The sequence below is a fragment of the Lates calcarifer genome, linkage group LG5 (assembly GCF_001640805.2).
Source record: "Lates calcarifer isolate ASB-BC8 linkage group LG5, TLL_Latcal_v3, whole genome shotgun sequence".
In the NCBI taxonomy this organism is placed as follows: Eukaryota; Metazoa; Chordata; class Actinopteri; family Centropomidae; genus Lates; species Lates calcarifer.
In genome coordinates this window covers 13,777,467-13,798,043 of record NC_066837.1, presented here as the reverse complement: position 1 = coordinate 13,798,043, position 20,577 = coordinate 13,777,467, and the positions used below count along the sequence as shown (strand labels likewise).

Genomic DNA, 20,577 nt, shown 5'->3' with positions numbered 1-20,577 from the left:
TTCGTCTTCCTTGGCTTTTTTGGTGCATTTCTATGTTTATTAGCATGCTTAGCAGCATCGTTGATCAGTAGAATGTACATGAATGTGTGCATACAAAATACAAATAAAAACCATTGCTCCAATGGTGTTACTAGTGATTCTCTATGGCTCCTGCCCATAGAGCATTTGATAAAATTCCTGCAAGGTTGCGCGTCATTTTATGTGTAAGTAATAAACACAATTGTTTTAAACCTGATCAGCTCAGAACAGAGATTTGATTATAGAGGAAAATAGTTATCTCCTCTTTTTGGCCATTTTATTTATTTTTTGCTGACATAGATACATTGCTAGTTAGTTGAGGTAAAAGATGGATTTGGCTGTAATTGCCCTCCATGGATAAATACATCAAAAATAAACACACAATGATCAAATAATAGTTTGTACAGTTTGTTAAAGTACTGAAGGTGCTATGTGCAAATGTGTAGAGGTGGGTTAGTCCATCACAAACCGTCTGGAATATATACAGAATTGATGACTCTGTTAGGTAACAAGTACCAAGTTCCAAGTAAGGAAATATGTCAGTTTCACCATAATGAGATATTTAAAATGTTGAAGCCCTCATAGTCAAACCCATTATTTACTGTTTTACATTTCCTAATAACCACGTTACTACCGATTTTGTGTTAATCTTGCTATTTATTAAGACAGTTGTACATTTAATCCTTAAATCACTGACTCTACAAATGACTGAATGTCTTAAATATCCTTTGGTGATTGTATGTCTTGCATGAATGTGAGACATACAGTATTATGTAGGTGAGACAAGCTACAACAAGATACATAGTATGTGTAATGGATATCACTTTGTTCCCCCACAGACTATTGGATTCTAAAGCTCTAATGGGTTGTCACTACTTCAGTGGCATAAGTGAATAATTGTTCCTGCATACAGTATGTAGCAAATGATGTTAACTGTTCCCTGTATTGGCATGTAGGTAGAATAGAAGAAAAAAGAAATTTCCTCATCTTAGTGCTGCACTGGTTGTTTTGCATACTTTATCCCAGTTGGTTTTTAAAGCGTTTAAAGCTGACTTTGAGACATTTGAGTATGACATGTGCAACTCAGGCCTGTCATTTACAGTAAGAAATGAACAGTAACCTTTACACTAAGACGGATGCTGGGCTGTATCTGTAGGATGAAGGAGGACAGGCTTGGAGTTTGAAAAGCTGTTGTAAAACACATGATCTGACAGATACTGGCTTGTAGGAACAACAGTATATTTCAAACTTTTTTGAGGTGACCTGATGTAGGATTTTTTTATGGATACCTTCTAGCCAGGTTGCAGGTGTTTTCAGAAGACCGTGTTACTGTTTTAGGAATGTTTGTTCAACGTTGCAGTGTATGCATTTTGTTTTTAAGAAGATTTTTGAATTCCTAAGAGAACACGACTGCTTTGAGAATTTCACAGGTTGTGCTCTACTTTGATCAGCCTATTTTGGCCGCTCTGAGCACATGGCTCTGGAGAGCAGTGATATGACAGGTTGAGCCTTGACTTCTGCTTTTAGAGACTCCCCCACTGCTCCACGCAAGTGTGTATGTGTTTAACTTGCTCTGAATCTGGGTCAGTGCAGTGTTGGCATATTAACTTTCCATAATGACAAATGACAGGGATTTTAGTCACAAAGTTAGTGTCAAATGGTAAAGAAGCTCTGATGCCCATTTTATGCAGTGCAAGCAGAGTTTAAACTTTTGAATATTTTTATCTGTGACAAATATGCGTGTATTTGCAAAACTGCAGGGCTAAGGATATTCTGGGAAAAAGAGTTCAGTATTTCTGAAAACCCACAATATATTTTAAAGGCATTTTACCCTCATATTGTAGTGAGACAAAGAATCGGCTGAACATTAACTAACATCAGTGGGAGTCCGTCTCTCTCGGCACATTGTTTTGCAGAATTCAGCTAATTGCTGTGTCTATGAGGAGATGTAGCAATAAAGTAAAATCTTTGGTCCCTTTGAGTGTTGTAAGTAAAATAGTAACATGATCTCTTATGTATTAACATTGTATTTGTTACTTTATTCTCTTATGCATCTGTTGTGTACATTTTGTGTCAGAAATACTAAACCCTGCTTGTTTTAGTACTTGATTTGACCTTATTTCTCTGCTCTCTGAATGCTTATCATGTATTAACCTCATTTGTTAGTGCATTCATGGTAGTGATGTTAATCCATGCCAGCATGGACTCACAGAGGGAGGAGTCTTGATTTAGATTCTGCCTTTAAGACCACCAGAAGAGATTTGAGATAAGAGATGGTGAGTGAACTGAAATCACACTGTAGTGCACTTACTGAGCCCCAAATATGCAGTTGATGCACTTGAGATGTAGGTGCGAATGAGTCACAAGAGTTTAATGTAAATTATTAAATCTGACTGACTTTGATGTAGATGAATGGCATTTTCCTCTGTTGATTCACTGTACTTAATTGATTTGACATGGTTGAGCAATCACATATAATGTGACATGCAATAAGGTTCTAATCTACATTTGCATCCAGAAATACACATACCTCTATGCTTCGTGCTGATAGGCTAAAGTGGCCACACAGTTTTTTTGCAAGGCTGAATAGAGCAAATTCTGAAGTGATTCACATAAAAGCTATGGCTGTGCTGAGTGACCATTACATTCATTTTGTTGTAGTGTCATTTATGGGGAAAAGAAAATGATAAGACATATCTAAAAAGAAATGTAAAAGCTTTTGTAGGAACATCCAAATACATACCATCATTGATGACTGGATTGATGGTAAGAAAAGTGTCAAAAAAGGGCTAGAAGCTGGGGGGAAATCAGTTTGTGAATAAATGGGCATTAGCTACACTGATAAAATCATCCTGAAACAAAACAAAACAAAAAAAATCCTACCATCTACTCATCCATTTTTATCTGCTTATTCCTTTCATAGCTGTGGGTGGGCTGGAGCCTAACCCAGCATGCAGTGACCCGCACAGGTCACCAATCTGTCAGGGTTAAGACACACAAACAGCCACATACACTCACATTTACCGTATGGGGAGTTTCCAGTTTTCCTCACCTGCAGACAGTATCTCCTCAATGTTGGAGGAAACAAAAGTTAAAGTGGTTCTCATTGTCATGTACATTAATAAAAGCTTTATATGGAACAAAATGTTTGTTACGGTCTATCAGGTTAGAGTTAGAAATCTGCTGATCTTTGAAGCTGTATACATGTGACTTTCTGTTAGAGACTGTGAGTACGGTGCAGTCGCAGATGGAGCAGTGGCAGAGGGCAGGCTGAACGATGCTTTTCAACAGGAGGAGCAGTTGGTAGGGTGCAACAGATTGCGTGCTGAGTTAGTAGATGGAGGGAAGACTGGATTTTGATATGACAGCTTTGTGATGAAGATAGTAATTAAACCAAAGTAATTAAATGTGTGACCACAAACTGACAAACTACATAGAACATATTTTGCAGTCTTTACATCACTGAATGAATATCAATCACTATATCTGCGTGCATTACTGGAGCACACTGATGTGGGTGCGGTCAAGTAGACATATACAAACATGTATGAATATACACAGCTACAGTTAATTTAACAATACTAGAGATCAAATGAATAACACATTAGTGTGAAATGTTTATTATTTGTAGTAGAAATGGTAAGGTTTGTCTGTATACAAAACTCTTAATTTCCCCATTACAGAATGCCTTCATACCAAGCATGTGGAACCATTAATGACTAATGATATTTTGTCCAAAAATCAAGAACTCAGTGAACGATGCCTTATGTAATATATATGCAGTGCAATAGTGCCTACAACTACAAGACCAAAACCACAGGCATCACATGTGGTGAGGACAGCAGGGGTTTTCTGTTTGTGTTAGTTGGGCCAACAGTACAAGTCACTGCCATCTGTTTTCTTTGGTACTGCCAGTAGACCGCTGGATGGTGTGGCTCTGTATGAGAGGTTCTCAATCAATACACACACACAAACAGAGCTCTGACTCAGCAGAATATCTGTCTTAACTGTCACCGCTGTGTTTGCCTGCTTTGTTGAGATTCGCTGATCATCCTGCAACTGCCGCAGCTTTTTTTCAGTTAGGCATCTTAAACACCAAAGTAACAACAGAAGGCCTTTAGATTATTTTTATTTACTTCCATTAAGACCACCATACATCAGAATTTTTTGGCAAAGTAAAAATGGCAAGAAAAACAGCAACCAAATTTAAATGTACAAGTCCATACAAGATCCAGTACCAACAAAATATACTATTTGCACACTAACTTTAAAGTCAGAATTGCATCTATTTTTAAAACTGTGAATAGTATTCAGAATGTAACCTGGCAGAAAAGGCACATCTGGCAGCTTGTAACTCTTCATGTCAAGAACACAGTAGGTGGCTGTATAATCACCACGTAAGCAAAAATAGCCTCCAAGTGGGAAAATTAAAGGAGAACAGAATGGACGTTAGGACTGAACTATAACAGCAAAATTGTTACTTTGTTACTATCAGAATCTCTCATGTGGTGAATAAATGTTCAAAAGACTTACACTTCTTAGATGTCATAGTTTTTTTTTTTTTCCAATATTCATGACAGGCAGACTAAAGACAGACTAAAATCCAGGTTCTGGATCACTTACAGAAACACTCCCTGTGGGGAGCCCTTCTGCTTCCCTGAGAGATTTTGGATTTGTCCTCAGCAGTGAGTTCACACAAGGGTGCAGCTCATGCCAAGGTAACCCTGGTACCACTTGGCCATAGCTAGAGGGGACTCAAGCTGCAGTGTAAAAGCACACATTTCCAGTTGTCTGCACTCGATTCCATGGTGTGTCGTGTTGGGTTGATGACTTGATCCTGGACTTGATCCTGCCTGATTATTTTATTTTATTTTTTTTTTAGTTTTTAGTTTTTTAGGAGGTGGTGTGTCAGCTGATCTGACATTGATCGAAATGTCACTATGGTGTAAAAAAAATCTGCACGACAAGATTTAATCCACAAGTCATCACTTTTGTCTTAAAAAGGACATCTTAATGAGCTGTTAGAGGCTGAATGTGTCTGAATGTGTTTGTGTTATTTTTTAGTCGTGCCATTAAATTTGGTTGCTTTCTAAATGAGATCTAATGTTGAGTTTATGCAAGTTCATACTGGATCAAACACTGCGAGTTTCCTGGAAGACAAGAATCACAAGGTCAGGGTTTAGCAACTTTAGCACTGATAAGATGGTCAACACAAAATTAACAGCTATTTTGAAAGTGAGAAAACCCAAATTCTCCACTTCCAAGTTACTAAATGTGTGGATTTTCTGCACTGTGGATACAGTTTGAAGACACTGTCATATAGTGATGTTATGTTTGCCTACAATCGCACTGTTTTCAGTGTCTCTTTGGTACAAACGAAGCGAACCAAAGGGTCTTTTATGTTTGTGCCCAAATTCCACTGCCTGTCCTCAGTGAACTCCCCTTTAATCAGGGTCGGACTGAGAAAGAAATTCAGCCTCTGTCTTATCTGGTGGACCTGGTCAGGTGCAGGAATACAAACACTCAGACCCCCCCACACACAAACAAGCACAGGTGCACACAAACACATTTTTCAGACACGCGTGCACAGTTCAGTTACCACCTGGTAGACTGAGGTAATTACTTTACATCCGTTAGCAGTTGTCTCTCTGCCATGTCATCAGCATTATTTCTGGGAAGAGCTGACATAAGCAGAACCTAAGGTAATAATAATGTTTAATGGGCAATAAAAAACAAACAAGTATCAAGAAGACCCTACATTAGGTGACAAATGAGCTGACTTACAGGGAATGGCAGCTTGTGGCGAGCTTGCTACATATGCCGTCATTACCACTCCTACACTGTTGCCGCCCCTGCATCCTTGTAATAACACACATCCCGTTCAGTCAGCAGTGACAGGATGTTAAATGTTTGCCCTGGTGCTCTCAGCCTCTGTTCACACAACCTTCATTCCTCTCGCCGGCATTCACAGTTCAGTAATGGATATTTGGCCTAAAATTAGATGAAAAGATAGTTTTGAGGAAACAAAATCAAAGTCATTGAAAGCAATCAGAGCAGATATTTATGTAATTATGTGGTTAAAAAGTTTCATATTTTATCCTTCTCAACTCTAGCAGCGGTGTGCTTACATACCCTATCACAGTTGCGTAAAATTCAACACCCAGAACAAGGTTAGAGGGGGCAAGACAGCAATGCAGCTTTGAAGTTGCTTATGCAGGAAAAGGTATGTGAAGCCAGAGAGCTAATACAATGTTGTACGGTTTGTCAGCACTTAGTTTATAGGCTTCAGCCAGTTTATGTTCCTGTTTTTGTATTTTGCTTTCAAAGTGCATCTAAAACACAGTCAGTCCACAGCTTATGTTTGTATGATAATCCATCCATCACTGGGCAAACTGAAGGCAAACATGCCACACTAGACAGTCTGTTGCAGAGCTAACTCACATATGACACATTCACATTAGAATTTAGAGTCTTCAATTGACCCAACTCCACAGTCTATTTACCAAAGCACCTGGAGTAAACTTATATAAGGGAGCAATACGGACATTCCACACGAGCCTGCAGTGCTAACCACTGAGCATCTGTGCTGCCCATCTGTGGGGTTGTCCCATTAGGAAGTGTTTCCAAGCAAGAACTCACTTGAGCATCGACATCACGGCCGTAATCAAGATGTTTTTACTTTATCTGCATATTTTAGGTGCTCTGGCAAATAGATAGAAAATACCTATTGTGACCATGTGACTAGTTGGTACCTTTATATCAGTTGCATATTTGGGGGGGTTTCAGATCGTTCCCCTAATGAAGCACTGTGCACCTTTATCAACTACATGTCATAAAAGTATTTGCAAGAGCTGAGGAAGTAAGGCAGTGAGATATATGATTTTATAGCCATTAATCCTACACAGTGATACTTCTGTTTTGTGACTTGCAAATTACGGACTGTTATTTAATAATGGCATTGATTCCACTGTATTTTTCATCATTTATTCCTTTACCAATGAGGAACACATGGCTTTTTTATATCTGGAGTAGGCAGAAATGATTAATGAACAGAGACAACAGAGGAATTATTTACACCAACACACAAAGCAAGAAACCTAATTAACAATAAAGCTACAATTTGGCGAGCATTCCCTGCCAAACTCAGCAGGCACACTATCTGCAGGCTAGTGATGAATTGAACAGTGAGAGAGTTGCTTTCCAGCTCCGACACGAATCGCTGAACAGCAGCACTCGGTGAAACTAGCAGCATCTTCACCTGTGAAATGCTCAATTTCATCTCTAGTTTTCAGTTTATTGGTCACAAAACCCTACAGTAACTTTTTAGGCTGGGGGTAAGAACTAGAATTGATTCAGAGGTGTTACATTTTCTGTACATGAGGTGGGCACAATATTAGAAACAGCTCTCAAATCATGGAAAGATGTGCTTTATCACAGTTATACAGTATAAAATGAGTCCACATTGCATTAAAGTTGTAATGGAGGCATTATGAACACTGATGGTGTGTAGTTGATTCGGTAATATACAGAAGCCATGAGTGCAACCAGCCTGGAAAAGCTGTTGCTAGCCGCAGGCAGGGAGGCTTAATTTACTGGAGGCAGTGTGCATCACCCAGTCCTGTTACCTATCAAACTCAGCTCGTCCAGCACTAATGTTTAGTCTGATCTTGCAGTCAGGACCACACTTCCCAATTCAAGCTAGGAGGTCTCCTAAACCTAAAAACCTAATCAGGGTTTTTACATCAGTTTGATCATGGAACTGCACGTGCAGCAATGAAACACATACGTCTTGATCATGATAAAAGAATGTACTTCATTATTTCTAAGCCAGTAATGAAAGAAATAGCAGCTGAAGGCTGTAAAAAGTGAGAACTTGTGTAGTTGTGTGTAATGCTGTACTTGAAAGTTTTCTTTTTCTCATGTTATTTAAAAAATGCATGGATTTTTGTCTATATTTCAGTGTGTAGCCTAGAGGAGTAGAGTGTTTATGCGAATTCTTGTGCCGGGCTTTCTTTTTGAGAATAAATCCTAAAAACTCTAGCAGATGGCCCATTTTCTTCCCTATGCATTGTGTTATTCTAAACCTTCTGAAACATCACCATCATTCCCCCAAAAGCCTGTCCTCAGGCAGAGGGAAACAGTCGTAAGATTTATTCAGGAAATAGACAGCACTATGACAGTAAACAATGCTTGCTGCGGCTGCATACTGCAAAAGCAGGAATGCATACATTCATGAAGACGCCCTACAGTACACGTATGTGAAGAAAACACAGCACGCACACTCTCACACAAACAACTATGCCTACACTATGCCTGTGCAGTCGCAGAAAAAAACAACAACAACTTTTCTGAACTTTCCTCATCACTATTTGCATTTTGTTTTTCCAACACAGTAAATAAATCATTTTCTGTTCTCCCTCTGTCTTCTTTTGCTCCTCTCCTGCGTCACTCACAGACGTACTCACACACAGACGTACACAGCAGATGGCACGGCATCTCAGAAATTACAACAACTGAAATGTGACTCATGCTCTTCACTAAAAACATGCTTGCTGAACAAAACAGATCTGAGAGAGAGAGAGAGACACCCCCCCACCCCCACCCCACCCCAAGGGAAAGCTTTGCTCTGTGGTATGGGAATACCTTGGAATCTGTGGTAAAGGACATTGAGGAATGTGAAGCCACTGTCACAAGTGGACAAGGGATCTGACATTGTTTGTTGTTTTTGGATGTATGTCATGTTACTTTGAAATCAGTGTAAATTGTCTTCCTGTCTTACTTTTATGGATGTGAAATGGTGTTTCTTTTTTTACTTTCTCCGGTACTGGATAGTGAGAACAGGAGGCCAAATCATCAAAACTGTGGAACAGCATGTTCGTTGCTCATCAAACTAACAGACCACATTTTGGTTTTATAAAATTTTCTGGACAGCATGGATGTGAGTAAGATGTGTGATGAAGTCGGGGTGTGTGTGTTTGACTGTGCACTTGTGGCTGCTCAAAAGGCAAGTTAGCTCTGTACACCATAGGAAATAGTTATAGGCAAATATCTTAGACCAGTGACCATCCAAAACAGAATGTGATACAGTTGTGTGTGTTTGATAAAGAGTATCTTCATCTGTTGGAGGTGGAGGTACATGATAGAGAAACCTTTTTAAAATTCATCTCAGAAATGTATCCCCAGAAAGCATTCAGTATCATCACATTTGTTGTTAAATGGTGCTGCTGAATGTGCTGAATAATGACATTACAGATGACAGACGACAGTGTCTCAGCTGTTTTCGTTCTAGCTTTGTAAGAGACTCCCTCATGCAGAAACATTGCAGATGAATTTTATTTTGCTTCCCTGTTTATCCTTTGCAACATCACAAACCCTGTTTTTGCAGGTTTTAGAGATTTTATTTTTATTCATACAGATGCACTGAATGTATGACAATGTACTTTGTTGTTGTTCGGAGTAAAATAAAAGATGCAGGTGTGAGGGGCTTGCGCCGACATGGTCATGACAGTTACTGAGATCTCCACCGACAATAAACTACATCACATGAGTCACCAGAACATTCACTGTCGCTGGCAGTCATTTAGTAGTATTGTACTGTGATTTGCATGCTGTGCTTGCAGTCCTTTGTGTTTGAGTTGAGCCTCTATTGTAACAATGACAGCATTTATATTTGATTGAAATAGTCGTGTCTCCTTTGCTTTTCTCCATAGGTTACATTCAGACTCTTAACAGCTAGATCATTTATAACAGAGCAGCATTATCAACATGAGTTTTATTTGGGCTGCATATCAGGATTATTCCCATCATCAGATAATCTGCAGATCATTTTTAAACTAATTGATTAATTGTATTGTCCATGAAATGTTCATCACATTTTCAGAAGTCCGAGGTGACATCATAAAATGGTATAATACAGAAATGCGTCAAGTAGATCCAGAAAATGTTTGGTGTTTCTGTCTCATAAGCAACTTAAACAACTAGTTCATTATCAAAATAGCTGATGAATCATTTTCTTTCAAATTGTTACAGCTTTATATTTTACCTTCCGTTTCAGACCTACTATGACTTATCACTTAGTGCTAATGTCTTGACAAAAAAGCTTTCTTTTTCCTTTTTGTTGTTTTGGTTGCATAATTTGTCAAGAGTAGTTACAACCTTGTTATTTTAGAAGTTTCACTGTCACACACCAGTCAGCTTGGTTTATTACATCACAGTGGCATTCTGGTATTTTTCACAGTGCTGCTGTTTTCTTGTCAGAGGCATGTTTTGCCCGAAGCATTCACGTCACTCCTGCGTATTTTCACTCTGTGTAGCATGCCGCTGCTGGGAAACCTTTAATGTCATAAAGGAATGCTGCCACACTGGTCTTCAGAAAGAGCGGCTGTCTTAGGCATCATTTTCTTTCTAAGTTACACTCAACTGCTGCCTAACTAGCTGGCTGTTAATGCAAGCTGTCTGAAACTGACATCAACTAGACTGTTACTGTAGAGAAATAGTTTGTCTTTCTGAACAGTGAAAAGAAATTCCAAAACCATATAACGCAGTGGCTTGCTGTGTGCATTTAACAGACAATAGCTATCACTTTCACTTGTATTTTCACCAACTAATTAATTAAAGATATGTACTAAAGATACATTTATGACTGTAAATGTTTTGCCCCATATTCACTGCAGCACAATTATAAGCTTGTCAATTCACACTTTGACAATTTTCTATTTTCACTGTATAAATGTTCAGGTTTCATCAGAAGTAAATTAAGACTGTAACACTATAGCCTAACCTCTTCTAACTCTCTTCATCCCATCCCTCAAACCAATATGTGTCATTTTGAAAATATCACAAATCACATGCCTCATTCCCTCAGGTTTTGTCAAACTACTCTGCGTGATAGATTGATGAGCTGACCCATGCACAAGGTCTAAACCATTGTTCCTGTTGAATTCTTTGCAGGAGACAAAGATGAAATGACCCTAAGTGAAAGCCTGCAATTTTTTAAAATCTAAAGATCCTGTTCTTTGGAGATAACTATAATGTGAGGGTTTTGGTTTCATCAATAGTGCCAAATTGCCACATTTCCTTGTGCTCATCCATCTTAACCCACTGTGTGTAGTATTAGGGGCCTCTGGCCCAGATCTGTCATTCTTATTCACATTCTTTATTCCCTTCTGCCTCATTGACATTGGCAGTAGACTGGGCCAGTCCCAGCTGGCCCATTCTGAAGTTGCTTACTGTAGAAACACATCCTCTCAGTAACAACAGACTGCTACCCTCATGCCAGCTGTTCAGTCCTCACATTCACCTAATATAACCCCACTGAGCTTAAGGGTTTTATATAACTGCAATGAAAAAATATTCCAAGTTAAAGAGTAGATTGTCTTAAGAACTGCACAGAGCATATTGCAGAGCTCACCTCCACATCACTTGTGACTTCTGGTTTTGCTGTTTTCTACAATTCAGAGATGAGGCTCTTGGGAAGGCAGTCAGTTTGGCTGAGTTAGCTAAACTTAAGTTTAATTCTATCTCCCAGCTTTTCTCAAGTTTTTTTCCACCTTTCTTGGATGTTTTTCTTAATTTGGATGCTTTCATAGTGCACTGCTACAGTAAAATGCAGTGTTGGTACTTAAATGATTGTGAGTAATCAAGATGCTGCACAGACTCTTTCAAAAGCCACATGGACGAATCTTGGACAAAAATCCACTGATTGACCAAAATAATACAGTCTGCCCTGAATTTACTGTAGCCTTACTCAATATGTTCCAGCTTTGGAGAGATATATTGCAATTGAGTTAATTAAGAAAGTAAATTACAGAAACGTTCGGGGAAGTGACCAGCCATTGATTTATGGTTTGCTGGAATTATTGATTGTGCTTTCTTTTATTTGATGTGGAGAGCTGGCTTGTCAACAGTTACAGTTTCGGCCCAGGCTTCATTGTATTTTGTGGAATGGCTAAGATGTCTATGCAGATTGAGTACTGGCGCAAACCACATGATGAAATATGCTCTCTGTGAATACCTGTTTATGATATGTTATTAAGTAAGGAGTATCCATGACAGGTTAGGTTAGGTCATCAAACAACTCCTCATAACAGAAGTACCTGTATCAGTTTGAGAAGCTAAAGACCTGCCCCCACAATGAATTCATGTCAGTTTATCATTGAAAGTGTATTGACTTGACAGTGTGACAGTGTTGTTGTTGTTTTAATGAGCCAAAAGGTTTTCATGGTTTATTTTTCTATTTTTTTCTAACCATTAATATGCGTTTTTCCCCAACAGAGACCATGACGACCGCCACCTCCCCCATCCTGTTGAAATGGGACCCCAAGAGTCTTGAAATCCGCACCCTGACTGTGGAGAGGCTTCTGGAGCCTCTGGTCACACAGGTAGTTCAGTTCACTCTGTGTTGCAAATGTAACAAAAGAGCAGCTCAAAATATAACTGGAATCTGCTATTCCTCTCAAATTGATTGACTTGGCTTTTTAATATATACATGCTAGCACTAAACAAGAACTAAGTACAAGATTATATTTTCCAATGCTTTTAAAGGTTTGCTTAATGGTCTCAATAGTGTTTGTAAGTCATCTAAAGTCTGATGTGTCATTGGTTATGGGCTGTTAAACAAAAGATGCTTGGTGATGATGATGCTTGCTACTTGCTCAATATTAGAGCAAAATGATTACTTTCTGGTTGCACCTTGGCTGGATCACTTGTTACAGAGATGTTAAACTGTATTGGGTAACAGCCAAGGACTTTGGCTCATTGCCACTGACTCTGTTTGGCTTCCAATCTGAACAGATGGCTGAACATGGCTTATTGTGACAGAGTCTGTGACTAGGATTGGATATCGTTTTGATTTTATAGATTCTGATTCAGAATTTGCATATCGAATCTGGTTCTTACCAAATTCTTGTTCAGGTTACACTCATGTTATTTGACTAAGAAAGCGTGTGTGAAATCCACCTGTTGCTTCTGCAGATTTAGGCTTCTGTGACAGCTTTTTCATCTGACTCCAGAGTATGTGTAAAATAGTTATAAGACATATGTGATGTAGTGTATAGATTCCAAAGCGTAACTTGGATTTTTAAATCAGTTGTCTTTTTCATGCCATCCTACAAGCACCTAAATGTACCATCTACTGAATTACATTACAACAAAAATGAAATATCATTTACTGTTTAAGGTGTTGAATTACATATCTCAAGCAATGTTTAATCTTTGCAAGTTCATTGCAAAGAGAAACCATTGTCTGTCTGAAAGCTACTGTATGAAAACCACACACATAAATCAAAACATTTTTGGTCTGCTTTGGGAAATAAATTAAAGTCTGTTCCATTAGTGAAAACCATATGGCAGAGATTTTAACTGCTGGGTGTGATGTCACTGTCCCCATCTGGAATGATACCAAAGACTGGCACATCCGCCGTGATGGTCCTGATGGGATCACTGAGTGTACCAGCAGCCTCCCCCAGTGGTCTGATATTATTCAGTTAGCTGCAATGTGCTTTTTACTGAACATTTTTAATCACACCCTTTCTTTTCTCTTAATGCATGGTCTCTGCAGTGTTGCGATGGCATTCATCTTTTTCGATATGTCTGTTTTAATTTAATACTTTAAAGACCTGTGATTCTTTTGCTGCTCCTGCGTCACAGTACATATATTTTAAGTGGCATTGTCTATCACCTCAGTTTCTACTGCAGAATGCTTCTTTTTTCAGTTTTGTCAATTCCATTTTATTCTGTTAGGTTGATGTGTGAGTCTCTTTAGTGGCTTTTTGCTGAAGGATGTTTCTTTATGTTGCATCCTCCAGAAAATACAGATTGGATTTTGCATTTTGCAATGTCCTTGTAGTTATTCAGCTTTTGTCAAGAGAGGCGTGTTGATCTATTCATGGTAGAGCTCTGCAGAGACATGAAATTTCAAACCACAAGTAACCTGACCACATACAGCCTTTGTTAGAGAACACCTTCATATGTCACAATAGGAAAAGGTGGAAATAATAAAATCAGTGATGGCTGCATTCCATTTAGCTGCTTTGGTTTCAGGGTCCTGGTCTTGTGTGTGCAGGTTCCCCATCTCACCGTCGTGGCTTACTGAATTGAGCAGTGCCACTGTTAATGTTATGAGTAACACTTGATATGACAAGACAGCGTCTGCTTTGAAAAAGGTCTTTTCATTGAGTCCAGTCTGGGCCTGACAGCTAAATCTTTAGCCTGAGCCTGTCCTGAGCCAGAAGCCACTATTTTAAAATAAATCCTGTCACACTTCCATTTTTTTCAGCTGCTGTTTTATCAGATACATGACATTTCTTTTGACCTTTGAGGTGTCAGAATGATTCTTTTTCTGATCTGGAGAGTGTAACACATGTAACGACATACAGTGTGCCATTGCTGGCAAACCAAAACCTTGACCTGGATACTGCAGTTCGACTGCTACTGATAAGTACAGATATTGCTCAGAAAATAGTTTTCCTTTAATTTTTCTAGTGTGTGCTTCCGTCTATACTCAGTTATGTGTGTATAAACAGAGGCGCTCATACATTTATAAAGTTATATGCTTTTTGAGGTTAATTGCTCTAGATTCATAATCAACCAACAGAATTGTCCAGACTCCTCTTGAACTGATGCAAGTGTTTGCATTATAATAGAACAACAGAGCCACTGCAACTTGTCCTAGTTTTTCCAGAAGTCCCACAACAAAATCTAGCAGACTTAATCGCAGTACTCTCAAAATGAACACAGACTCCAGGTTGGACTTTACCGATTTATTCCAGAAAGACATCTTTGGCAACTACCCCGTTTCTCCAGGATGGCTTAATAAAGCTGCTTCATCGCAGGTAATGGCTGACCCTCTGATAGAAGTGGATTTTAGCTCTGGAAAGGCTAGATTTACTCACTGTCTGGGACTTGGGATTCAAACTGTTTACTCTTTGGTCCCCTAGAGAATGTTTACGTTTGTAGACTTTTTCCACCTTTCCAGCTTTACCTGTTACAACACCAATATGCAGCCCTTTTATCTCCTATTCTGTTTGCTGGTGGAAACAAGGGATACCATGATAACTGTTGGATAGCTTTGAGACATTTTTCTAACAACAACAACAACAATAACAAAACCATTGTGCAGTTACACATGAAATGAGATGTAGGCTATTTTCAAAATAAGAAATGAAATTGCTGAACTAGACACAGGAATTGATGATTTTACTCCCATTAAAGAGAATGTCTTTGCAAGCTTTCATTCTATAGTAGCCCACTCATCTGTTACAGCAGAAAATACCTGATGGCATCAGTAAAGAATCCTCCACCAAGTAACATTTGTACAACTAAGTCTAAGCTTCTCATGAAGTTTGTTTTGTTTTCGTTTTTGGCCACACTGGCAAATGCTATAAATTACACCCAGTGATGCAGGCTATGGGGATAAAAAGTCTTTATTGTTGATTGAATGATATTCATATCAACCTCAGCAGAGCCAACATGACCATAGAAGGGGCTGGGAAGCTTTCATATATGGTCTGTACAAGCATGCATCACTTCTCGAATCCACTTAAACAATGCAGAATATGGCCTAAGTTCAAATCCTGATCATCCCAGAGACCATAATTGCAGTAGACTGGTCTTGTTTGATTTTTTGGTTTTCTTTTTTGATTGCTTGATTTTGTTCTGAAGCAGCTCATTTTGTGCTACATTCATACACATTCATGGCAAATCACCAAAATATCAGGGGAGTAAACAAATATTTTGCAGCCAAGGAAAATGCAAAGTCATGAAAAGAGAGCCCATTAGTAATTCCCAGTGTGGCGTTTGTTTTGTATCCATCATCCTGTGCATCCATAACACCACATTGAGCACATTCAGTGAGGGCACATCAAGAGATGGCTGAATATGAGCAGAACTTGAGAATGTGTTTAACTCACTTTCATAAGCTTTCTAAGCTTGAGTTATTGCTGGCCATCAAACATCACCATCCGTCTCCTTATCCCCGCCTGTATAACTTTATGGGTTTTGGGCTTATATGCTTTAATTGGATTACATTAAAACTTCTAATGAGCCACTATTACTGTTTGCTTGGAAGAAAACCCAGACATGCCTTTTTCAATTGGCGTCATCACTCTAGCTTGAATAGCATTGGCATCAAATATCTGAACAAATCCTACTAAAACATATACTCTAATTTTAGGCTGGTTTAAGCTGAAATTTGCACTGTATGTATTTTTTAAACTGTCTGTCAGCCACACCCTATATGTGTTCTCCTGAGTGGTCGTCAAAGTGACAGGTAGGTAATTGCTTAATGTTAGTCAGGACGAAAGGCTGATGAGTTTCTTCTCTTAACACATAGTGATCATTATAAATTTCTATCAGTAGCAATGGCTGTCAGCTCTTACAGCAAATTATGTGTCTGACTGCCAGACATTTTTTTTTTAATTATATGCCTTCCCCTTGACATCTTAATTTCTTTTTATGGAAATAAATCTTGCTGTTTTCATAACAGTGATCCCTGGATTAATTCAGACAGCTAACACGAAGTTTATTGTTATAGCCAAAAGTATTAAGATTCAGGTCTTTTGTCAGGAAGGTCTAGAAATAAAATTCAAATGATTCTGTCAGTGTTACGAGTTTCACCAGCAGCTGCTTGACATTGAGATTTAGTGGCATCTCTCCTCTAACCACTTTTTACTAAATAAGCTGTAATTTATTTACCTTTACCTGCTACCTTTTGTGAATTGGTGGATATTACAGTTGACAACAATTCATCATCTACTCTACTGCACAATAATAGTAAAAGGCTGCAACAAAGATGGTATTGCAGCATAGTGCGTTCACTGCACACCTATGGGAATAAGCTGAATAGCCAGCTCCGGTAGTCCATCTTCTCTGCAATTGCATTGGAAGTGTGAAGCATTTTCGGATGTGAATGAGACACTGTGATTGTTTTTTCTGTCAATTTGGATGATTCAGTGTGTTTGGATGGAATAAAAGGTTGCCTCGGGTAGATAGACAAACAGGCTCACCCTGACATTGCTTGAGATAGCAGGCTCATTTATCATGGCCAAGCCTCTCTTAGCACTGCTACAGTACTTGGAAAGTCCATCGCTAATAATACCAAGGGGCCTACTTTATCACTGCGTAAGAAGGCAGCATGGCTCTGATATAGTAAACATTTTTATACTGTAGGTATTTTTTGAAAGAATTATAGGGAAGTAGCCTTGAGAGGCAGGAGGGAAAAAAACAAGTAGTAGAAGTTGGTCTGTTTTCATTAACTACAAACAGAAACCAGCTGGCTAGAATGGTAAACATGGCTATAAGAATTGGAAAGATTCTACACGAACCACAGAAAATGATGATAGAAATTACACCTTATAAGTTTTACTCCTAAGTGTCTTAACTCACAAACAATTTACTGCCTTTACTCAACTTTGAAAGACAGACACTTTTTGCTGCTGACTTGTCTTGGTAGTGGAAAGGCAATGTTTAATTTAGTAAACGACAGAGAAATGTGTGACATTACTCACTTTTTATTGCTTTTGTTATAGGGAACAATATCTTTTGTGAGAGGAGAAGAAATCTTTCATCATCTCTGCTTGATTTTTTTTCATAATTGACATTTCTGTCTAGCCAGTGAGATTCAATCCAACATTTTGCTAAAAATCTGTGCAAAATAAATTCATTATTTGATTTAGTATACAGTACAGTACAAAGCAACTGGGATGAAGTTAGTAATTGCTTGACATTGTTCAACTGTGAAAATATTAAAACATTGTGACATTATTTGAAATGTTGGCATACTTAAGCACATAGATGTGTCTAAGTATATGTAACTGAATACAAAATATTAATCACTGTAGTAAACAAACCTGCAGGCCACCAACTAAAACAATGGAAACGCATTTTATTCTATCACATTACATTAGTCATAACTGCGCTAATGTTGCAATGTGTAAAGAAGTAGTGTTACAAGACAAACCACTGTAACAGAAGCTGAAATTCTAAAAGACATTTTCTGTTTTTGGCAGCATATTATCATTGCTGAATAGACCAGTGCTCACTCCATGTCATAGTATAGTGAACTGACAGTGAGCTTTGCCATCCTTTGCGTCTCGGTGCTTGTACTGCAGAGACAGCAGATTTAAATTTGCACTTCTGGTAAATATAAGCATGCTGATGCTTGATCCCAGAACTTGTAAGTCTCACGTCATGTCGTCAGTCTACTGTAATTGTTTCACAGCAGGAGCTGCTAATGAGGTAAAAACTCCCCAACTCAAATATTCAGGGTGAGAGGTGTGTAGAGGGTTCATCAAAGCTCGTATTTATACTGCCAAACACTATTTCATCAGCCCCTCAGTCTCTCTCTCTCTCTCTCACTCTCACTCCCTCTCTCTCTCTCTCACACACACACACACAAACACACACACAGAATCAATTTCAGTGTTCTCATTACTTTGTATCAGGTACATTGTACTTTTGTACTTTGTATTTATTTAGTATTTGCCTCCATGTCTTGCTCATCCACTCCACTTCTTCTAACCTTTAAAATATACATAGAAATAATGTGTTGTTTATCTGTGCTTTCTTTGCTTTATTTGTTGTGCTTATTGGACTTCCCTTTCAAGGAACAAGCGACAAGGACAACTATAAATATCCCATTTACAAAAAGGAAAGGAATAGCCAGCAGAATTTTTTAATTACCTTGTCAACAGGAGTTATTTATTTCTTTAATATCAGGCTTGTTCCTGTCCACCAGTTTTTTTTGTTAGCTACAAACCTACAGCTGTTTTCTTACTTTCAATTAATACGCTGCAGTAATAAACACATTTGCTTTTACAGAAACATAACACCCTTTTACACTAATAAAATTCTGGCTAAATGAGACTACTTTGACAGTGATTAAAGATAGTAATCCTGTTTACAAGTTGTCAAGGTAGTTCAGATTAAACATTAGTCCATGGGCGCTAAGTCAACATCATGTCTATAGATAGATGTAAGGTCACCTTTATATCGTTATGAATGTTTCAGTATTGATCAGATGTACGCTCTTACATTTATACTCTTACCCTCTCCCACTGTATTATATATCTGTATGAATCTATGTATATGTATATTTCTTTATGTACCATAAGTGTATCCACTGTTGGCCCTGTAAGTTAGGAAAGCCAAAGGATGCACCACAAGAAGCTATTTTTCGGTACTTGTTCCTGAAGTCTATGAATGCTAATTTCCATATCTTTGGCAGAAGGTAGCACCTGTGTCATTTTCTAATTGCTCTAACAATTATTATCTGTTTTTCTGACTTTTTGAAATTGTAGATGTGCTTTATTCAAGATGAACCTGCAGTCTGAGTAGGTACTGTGCTGGCCAATTACAGACAATGGTCTGTGTACTTTTAGGCTGTTTTAATTACTATGCGTACAGATGCAGTAGCTGTGGTGGTCTTTTGTACAGTAAAGGTCTTTCAGTTGAGTTATTCTGATGTGCATGCCAATTTGACAAGACAGTATTTAATTAGAGTATATAATTGATGACTAATAAAAGGTCTTCATTTTTTAGAATTTAGCAATGGAAATTCTGCTCATAATTTGTTTCGCATATTTTTTCCACTGTTGGTGCAGGATCCACTTTTTTTTTTTTTTTTTTTTTTTTTTAGCAGACTTCAAATCCAACAGGGATTCATGTGATAGTCTGTGCAATAGTTTTTCTATTCCACTTTTATTTTTGGTATTTCTTATAGCATGTTAATGTCCTAGTCAGAGTGTCTTCCACCCATCAGCCAGACATACAGTACCTGGTAAACCAATACACCAAAAGTGTTAGCTCTTACAGGGTTAAAACATGACATGAGTACCACTTGTGCAAAACAAAGTGGATTTACCCCCTGATCTCTCTGCCCTAATTCCGCCTCTTGGATGGGATTTCCACCACTGGGATGTTTGGTTGTTGATGTGACTTTCTGCCTCCATGAGATGTAGGGAAGAGCCTCTCTGCTGCACTGTCTGTCCGGTTTGCCAGACCAGAGAGAGAGCGCTATCAAATCATTTCTGAGTTATGGTTTCCTCCTTCAGGGGCCCCTGACACCCCTGGCTGCTTTTGATACTCTAACATGGATTCATTCATGGTGAGTACTCATACCAGCCTTGTCAGTGCAACTTGCGCCTCTTAATGAATGTTTGATCTCAGAGGTAATTTCTTATGTATTAGCTCTGTTATCTTAAAAAAAAAGCTAGATCGTGGTCTGTGCTACATGCATGACTGATTCTGGTCCAGCACCGTGAGAACAGCAACTGACAATTAGGAGCTGTTGCTGTATGTATACACTTAGTTGTGCAGGGCCACTGTTGATCTTTGGTTCTCTGTCACTGTAAAGTTAAACACTGGCTTGATAATGAAGGCCCTAAGAGACAAGTCCAGCTTTGAATGCAGACAGGAACTCAAGATGAAAGAGTGAAGTTATCGAACGCTGTGAATTAGCTGACAACACAACATAAGTAAGGTATTGTCTTTGTTGCTGCTGGTCAATATTTGCATGAATCATTTATTAGTGGTGTTTGGGGGACACAGTGGACAAGTATTGTT

The 20,577-nt window shown here is 38.5% G+C and overlaps 1 protein-coding gene across 1 annotated transcript in view; it reads left to right on the top strand.

Moving 5' to 3' along the window:
- Window positions 1-20,577, top strand: part of ctnna2 (catenin (cadherin-associated protein), alpha 2) — a 296,082-nt gene that overhangs the window by 9,919 nt on the left and 265,586 nt on the right. Inside the window, exon 2 of the mRNA XM_018695805.2 lies at window positions 12,292-12,398. Within this exon, the coding sequence (XP_018551321.1) occupies window positions 12,297-12,398 (102 nt within the window). The 5' untranslated portion in view covers window positions 12,292-12,296. The remainder of the gene's footprint in view (window positions 1-12,291; window positions 12,399-20,577) is intronic.